This window comes from Pygoscelis adeliae, unplaced genomic scaffold (genome assembly GCF_000699105.1).
Source record: "Pygoscelis adeliae isolate BGI_AS28 unplaced genomic scaffold, ASM69910v1 Scaffold314, whole genome shotgun sequence".
NCBI classification, from domain to species: domain Eukaryota; kingdom Metazoa; phylum Chordata; class Aves; order Sphenisciformes; family Spheniscidae; genus Pygoscelis; species Pygoscelis adeliae.
Window position 1 is genome coordinate 859,460 of NW_008824668.1, and position 7,850 is coordinate 867,309.

The 7,850-nt window shown below is 43.6% G+C and overlaps 1 protein-coding gene across 1 annotated transcript; it reads right to left on the minus strand.

Annotated features, from left to right (window-relative positions):
• Positions 1 to 741: 741 nt before the first annotated feature.
• SOCS4 (suppressor of cytokine signaling 4) lies at positions 742 to 3,084 on the minus strand. Its single transcript, XM_009322917.1, has 2 exons — positions 3,044 to 3,084; positions 742 to 2,596 (listed from the first exon to the last, which is right to left on the minus strand). Exon 2 carries the CDS (start codon positions 2,495 to 2,497, stop codon positions 1,187 to 1,189), a length of 1,311 nt encoding a protein of 436 aa, XP_009321192.1. The 5' UTR covers positions 2,498 to 2,596; positions 3,044 to 3,084; the 3' UTR covers positions 742 to 1,186.
• Positions 3,085 to 7,850: the final 4,766 nt, after the last annotated feature.

The window sequence follows — 7,850 nt, forward strand, 5'->3', positions numbered from 1 at the left end:
GTAATGTAAGTAATGCTTTTAGGAGCATTACCCATGCATGGTTTTCCCGTACACGGAATTTGGCAGGAGGCCATTCGGCCAAATGCTTCGCACTGCAAGAAAAATCTAATCTGCAGACTTTTTTTTTTTTAAACTATACCTATTAACAACCCCCCCCCCCAACAAAGTAAGAGAGTTATTCATTATCACCTCAGGATCGACCATGCAAGATCAGATAGTTTAATATGCAGATTTTTAAGGAAATATCTTCCTTCTCACCCTCCCGCCCCATGCTTTATCATTGCAGAAGCAGCAGCTCCTATGGTGAAAACCGGGTATTTCATGTAATGAAATAGCAGCATAGAAATAGAGTTACCAAGTCCAAGCCCCATCTACCATAAGCAACTATGTCGTTATCCCTTCCAGACACTGATCAAATCCCAGTTTATGAGTAGTTTGCTTTTTACTGCTATTATACAAAACGAAAAGCTGTTCCAGAACCCCGCTGCTCTGACGATTACGAGCCTTCCTCTTTTCCAACCAAAATCTTTTCATGACCAGTTTATCCGCGTTTGTTCCTCTACTGAGTGTTGTCCTTAACTTGAATTGTTTTTCCCCTCCCTGGTGTTTAGTCCCCGGATGTATTTATAGAAAGGTCGTATCCTCTTTCAAACTTCATTTTGCTAGGAATAGTAATGTTAGAAATAGACTGATGAATTTACTCTATTAGATATGGACGGACATACATACACACACGCAGAGGCTAGAGCACTCGTTTTAAAAGAAATGCAGAAAATACAGAGGAGTCAATCTTTAGTTAACAGTGTGTTATTTCAAACATGTCAGCAACGTACGTAAATTACAATATAAAAGACAGATCAAGTTCAAAACTGATTTTTAGGGGGTTTTAGGTCTAAAGACTATCCATCTATAGAAATACAGGAAAGCCTACCTGAAATTCCGTAAAACTCTAGTTTGGGAACAGTACCAAAAGCCCACAATGAATATAATTTCTAAAAAAGAGAGCTGGGAAGACTCAAAGTACATTTGGATAAAAAAGCCTCAGACAGAGGCTAGTTTGGGTGGTAAATAATCTGCAGAGAAAGAAAAAAAAAATTGCTATTAAAAAAGACCCCTAGAAGGAAGAAAAACTGAACACGCTATTTGTCTGTTTAGAGACAATTTCATTCTTTCATAAAAATACTTTCTAGCTTTGCTGCTCTGGTACATCAATCCTGAGTACTCTAACTTTCGACTTGTAATGATATTCCTTCAGATACAGCTTCACCGACGGAGGAATGGGAAGTGCGTCAATACCATCGTAAGTTGTACAGTTGCAAATAACTGTTCTACATATATGTTGAAGAGAAAAAGGAAAAGTCCTGTTTAGCGGAGTGGATAAAAGCGGCTCAAAGAACATACAGGAACTCGGATCTTTGTAGTGCTCTAGGAGTCCCGTGATGTCGGGAGAATGGAAGACACAAGGATCATGGGCATCAAAGCTGAAGTTGTGATTCCACTGCTCTATCCGTGCGTGGAGGGAACGACTGTAGCGCCTGAAGCTCACAGAAAACAAATAGTCTTCTTGGGCAGAATCTCGTAACAAAAATGTTCCCTCTGGCTTTCCTTCTAGCAGCGCCTCAGCTGCGTATTTATCCATGACTCCCCAGTAGCAGGGATTGTTATTGATCTGGAGGAGGTCTGGGACTAGGCAGTGGACATAATCAATCTGCGTATGGTATTTCGGAGGTGTTTCCATCCGTAGCAGCTCATCATCCGTTTCCCATTTGGGCTTGTTTCTTTTCCTAGAACTTGTGCACAGTGTTATAACTTCATCGTCGGAGTCCATATCGCTCTCATCTTTACTGCTCCTTACCACCTTACCGGTAACCAACTCAGACCTCGAATCACCCCTAGAGGAACCGCTGTCGGTAAAGTCGCAGGACTGGGAGGGAGAGTCCGTTCCCCCGTTGGCAATCTCATCGTCTCGCAGCTGATCCTCCCTCTCCTCATGCTGGGACAAATCAGCAATTATCCAGTCTTCCGCTTTTGGACTTATAGGGGCTGTATGTCTTTTGATCAAGTGCCACCGAAAAGCTAGCTCCGAGCGCGGGGGGAAAGGACACTTATCTAGCATTAACTCACTGATATGAATTTTTCTTTTTGATGGCAGTCCTGAGGTGTGCCGACTGCTACAATTCTTTATGGGAAAGCACTGACCCACAGCATCTTGCAGCTTCTGTTTGAGAGACCGGCCTAAAAACCTGTGACCACACGAACGGTCTAGATCCAGCTCGATAGACGAGCAGCTATACTTCCTCTCTTGGCTCCTTAAATTAGTCCCTGACCTTCCCGCAGCGCTTGCTGTTTCAGCGTCAGAACAATGCTCACTCTTTTTAGACCAGGAGAGCTTCTTTCCACTCCAGACGTAACCGTCCTTTCTGTCCGCGCTTCTGCTCCGGCTGCTTTTGGGTCTCACATCTGCGTTTTTAATATTACTGTCCTTATTTTCTGCCATTTTGACAGCTTTGCTTCACAAGTTGCCAGAAAGCGCACTGTGTTTCTCGCAGGATTTTTCTACATGAGGAAGCTTCCTCGAGGCACTTTCTGGAAATATCTAAGGAAAAAGAAAACACAGCTAAGTTAACAGTTATGCATGCACACAACACAAGACCGATGCAGGTTTATACAGGACAACAGCAACAATTAATTGCTAACCAGGTACAAATAATACGATCAAGCTGAACTCACTAGAACACCCCACAAATACCGGCCTGATCCCAGACAAGGCTCTCTTAACCCTTCCTTGGGAAAAGCATCCTCCAGAATAAACCATCTTAGGTGTTTTTAGAGCATCCATTCTGCCTACGCGGCAGAGCAGACAGTTTTAGGTGTTGGCAATCCTATGGGGCTAGGGCCCATTTTAAAGGGAAGCACTTCACGTGGCAGGTGATACTGCTTTAGCTGTTTATTGAGCAAATTCTGCTCCTCTTCCAAATAACCTTTCAAGAAAGAACAAGCCAGAACAGAAACAACTAGGTCAGAGCACAAAGAGCTACTGTACCTAGATGATATGCCTGTTTGCTACTAATCCACAGGGTGGGATGCCAGACATCTTCTTCTTAACTGACACTTTTGGGTCACTCTCTGGATAAAAAAAAAATTAAATTGTATCAGTCACAGATTCCGTCAATTTCTGAAAGCTGTTTTCCTCTGCCTTTTCAATCAGAGCTAGAAAATACTGAGCCCCTAAGGGATTGAAATATCTGGGGCTTTACATACTGAAAAGGATTAAAACAAATCCAGTCCCTTACTAAAAGCAATTTTAAAAGGCCATGGAAGATGGAACTGCTTATTACTCATTAGAGAAGAAAGTTTACATTATTAAAATCAGTGTTGCTCTGAGACCTACAGTTGCTGATTTCATTCTCTTTTGTTTCCAAAAGCATACTGAATTCTCAAATAGATAAGAGAGTTTCCTTTTGAATGTTGCGCTTTGAAAAGGAAAAAAAAAAGAAAATCCTCTCTTGATTACTCAGTTGAAAGTAGAGCAGATTTTTTTCAAGGTATATAGATAGCAATATGTTATGTATGCTATACTCTCCCGAGGCATGGCAGAATGTAGAAATACTTCCCATCACGTACCATGATGCTTTTGCACCAAAATGAAGTACAGCTCCTCTATTCCACTGGGTTTTTTTGGCTGTGGGTTTTCTGTTGTGTTTTGTTTTTTTTTTTTTTTTAAACTAATTGACATGGTAAATACTAAGCAGGAAAAGAAAAGGGCATCCACTTCCTCTCTCCATTCAATCCATTCTCATCATCAGGATTAGCCAGCATGACACAACCTCTCTGCCGTCCCCCGGGGCTGCGCAGGCTGAGTTCTAGCCTCTGCTTTCAGTAAAAGAATAAGACTGCCGTGCCAAAAGGCTTACATGCAATCTGTGGGCCAAATGCATCCCAGATGTAACTTTCACCCAGGAATTTTTGACATTGCATTCCTTATTTACAACCCACAGACCCGAGAGCTGTGGGGGAAAGGAAAAGGGAGGGGAAGGGAGGAGAGGCAGAAATGTAGAATGAGGGTAAGATAGGTTAAATATTGCAAATACGTTGAAAAAAACCTGGCGTTAGAGCAATGTAGATGAATAGTACCTCACTGGTACCAAGTGGAATCACAGAACGGGGTCCATATTCCAAAAATTACAAATCAAAGCTTAAAATAAAGATTTCTTTTTCTTCTCTCAGGATTTTGCAAACCACTTTTCAGTGAAAACACTGCAGGATGCAATGCAGATAGGAGAAAGGCAACATTTGTATATGAGACCCGAATCGCCTTTATTTCGGCCAAGACTCATTGATTGCTTTTGTAACATTGATATTTTTTCATCCGGAAACAAATAGAGTGGAGCACCGAATCTTCTCTACAATTAAAAAGGAGGAAAAAAAGCAATCACATTTACCCTGGTGATAATCTGAAGTAACTGAAGACAAAAAGTTATTGTAGATTCATCCCGTGGTAAAACACATTAACTCTCTATATATGGGATTTTTAATTGGACAGAGAGATATAATTGAGGCTGCAAAGGCAAGTACTTAAAAATTAGGATACGACAGTTTGCAATTGCTTTTGAAACCTTCAATTATCTCATTCTGCACATCCAGCCCATATAAGGAATAAGAATACGCAGAATATGGGCTTTTAATTAAAAACTGCAAAACGTACAAAACCCAGAAGTGCCGAAAAGGCCCGTTATCTCCTAACTTCAGCCTTGCCACTGAAATAAGCTCGGTGTTTTATGTCATTTCTGGGGTGCTGCTGTATTTAACTGTAAAGCCACCTTCTACTCTGTACCTTTCTTCTATCGCGAATCACTAGTGGTACCTGAACCCTGAAACTTAAACTGGAGAAATAGCACGTGATGCTGTAAGACATGCACCATTAGCCAGCAACACGGAAGGCTGTTTCCCTGGGGTTTGAAGGCTGCCGGAACCGAGGCGCCAATTCTGCCACATCAGAGCAGTAATTGCTAATCAGACATAACACTAGACCCGTGAAAAGAGCATGGAATAAATGAAGAAAAAGGGATGCCATCCTACTAAAGCCGGGTTTGAACTTGACCTTGCAAAGGAAGAGGAAAGGATGGTTCAGTGGTCAGCTTGAGACTCGGGAGACAAAAATCTTGGTTTCCAAATCTGCTACAAACGTCCGCGTGCTCGCAGGCAAGCTGCCTTCTGAAACACGCGCTGGCCACGGCGTGTTTAGGTGCCCAAATCCCACCGGTTGGCATTACACTAAGGGGTCACGCCTTCATACCCTTCCAAATCCGTGATTTGCAGCCCCACCAATAAAATGGGGACCAAAAATAACGTGGGTGTGGGAAAGAAAAAGGCATAAAGGGCAGCAAGGCATTCAGTGCTGTATTACCACTTAAGGCTGTCCACCTAACCCAGCTATTCCTTGCGCTGCAAACGTCCAAGGGAAATGCCGTGTACCGTACATCCATTAATGGCTGGAGCACAACTGAAAGAGGAGGAGAGGAGGGCAAGGATAAAAGAGAGGGAACACGGAGCCTACTTTTCCCTACGGGGCAAGGTTAAATGGAGGAGTCCAGCACTGTGCAGCTTACACGCATCAGTTCTGAGATCCTTTTGGTAGATATAATTAGTCTCCTGCTTACAAAAGCCTTCTTCTATGCGGGGATACCCTTAGGCATCTCAGAAGCAGGCAGATTTGACAAAACCCTTACGCTTGAAACTCTTCCGCCTAAGCAAACGGCAGAGATAAAGCAACGTGCAGGGATAAGCAGAGTTCACGTTGGGCCACAGGATCCGGCTTGTAGTTCAAGGTTATCCAACACTGTCACAGCTTACGGTCCCTGAGGACAAGCAGAGAGCTGGGTGGTTTTTGTTGTTGTTTTTATAACGTGCACAGCTCCCTCCTTCAGAGGCACGTCTCCCACCAGGCTGCGGAGGGGGGGGGGCGCAGGCAGCTGCACAAGATGCTTTTCCTTTCAAGCGCTGATGCCTCGACATTAAGACTTCAAGCCCAAACTAAAAGCAGCATCTAGTAGCTATGTGGAGGCAGTAACAATATTACCTCCTAGCCAGAGAAAGGCTGCAATCAACAACTGTGATAGGACAGTTACAGCCTCACCATATGTCTAATTAAATCAGCGGCAAATACCCAGTAACTCCAACAGGAGAATCAAAACCGAAATCGTAGACAGACCTTTTTTTTGTGTTTATTCAATAAATACTGAATTGCTTTTAACTAGATATTTCTGTCCTGAGCCACTGGACCCTTGCCTCTAGCCCAGTACCTCCAAGTCCTCTTCACCAAGCTGCTTCCCTTTTGGTATAACGAAGAAGCAGATGGTGGGGGGTCTCCAGCCCACCCTCCGGCTCGGAGCGGGACCGCTGCCAGCGTGGCCTCAGAGAAGCCACGGCACTGCCTGGCCACATTCTAAAAAACCTCTGAGGATGGAGATCCCACCACCCCTTTGGTGCTCCCACGCTGCACAACCCTTCTAGCGAAGGAAATACTTTGAAAGTTTTCTGTCCAAGTACACAAAAGCCAAAGCGTTGCTGTATTATGCCTTTGATTAAACAAGAAAAGGACACTCACACAAAGAACAATAAATCAATTTTGGAATTGTTATACAAGTTGACATTCTTCTAGAGCTGATAAAATCCTGAGAGAGGAGAGCAAGCCGTAATAAACTGGAGTACTTTTTCTTTTTTCTTTCAACTTACATAAAAGTTATTTAAAAAAAATTCTCACCAGTCACATGCTGTTTTCATTAATTTCGCCCAATTAGATTTTGGCCGCGAGACTGCATTTTAAAACCTGACCTTCCACTGAAGTTGAGCTGTTATTGACTTATTTTGGAAAAAAGCCCAACCTATTAAGGATAACATTAAGTCTCAATTCCTCTGTCTTAACTTATTTTTCTTCAGTTTTGACTATGTTTATTTTGATTTATGATACTGTCCAAAAATACCTAAGCTAGACTCCAGAGACCTTTCCAGCAAATTAAAGCAGTAATCACACACACACAAAAGAAAATGACTGTCTAAGGATACCAATTATAACCTACAATACTTCCTACTTGGAAATACCCTTGATTCATCTGGGGTCTGTATTCCCCCAGAACTATAAGAGGAGAGGGGCATGCCCCTGCCCCCCTAACCCCAACGCTGGGGCTATTTTATTCACACCCAGGAGGCAGAAGTGATCTGGAAGCAGGTGCCAAAGGCGAGGGCTGCTCGTATGTACTGCTTTAATGAAAACTCTGCTCATGTGCTGCAGGAGAGACGCACGCAGCGCTTGGCAGACCGCAGCAGCACTAAATCAGTAAAAGCTTTATGGTCCATGACCAACACTTCGTGCTCCACCCAGAAACCGAATAGGAGAGCAGCGTGATTCCCGGCTCCCGCCCTGCCGCCCCGCTCCCAGCCACTTACACCTATTAATCAAGTCAGCAGCAGGTTGAGTTCCCGACCGGATTTAAAGAATAACCTTGCACTTGATGCCGCGCCGCTTCGGATGTGACAAAGCCACCGGGCCTGCAGTCCCTTGGCCAAGCGACCATGGGATCCCCCCCCCACCCCCCCAACAACCTCCTTTCAGTTTTCCCATGCTGTTCAAAGAGTTATCCCGGCAGGTAGCGCCTCCAGACAATGAATTTAGTTATTGCACAGAACTGAACTTAAGGCGGCTTTTATATTGTAGAATATTTTAGGTGCAGTTTGTACGAGAGTTTCTGCAAATTAAAATAATGAAGAAAAATAAATACAGTTGCGTGCATTTGTCTCCGTCCCAGGCAGCAGCTTGCAATAAGGCTGCTGTAAGAATAGCTTGGTCTTCA

What these genes read in the sequence shown, in the direction of transcription:
- SOCS4 (XM_009322917.1), bottom strand. Translation starts at nt 2,497, where the DNA reads ATGGCAGAAAATAAGGACAGTAATATTAAAAACGCAGATGTGAGACCC.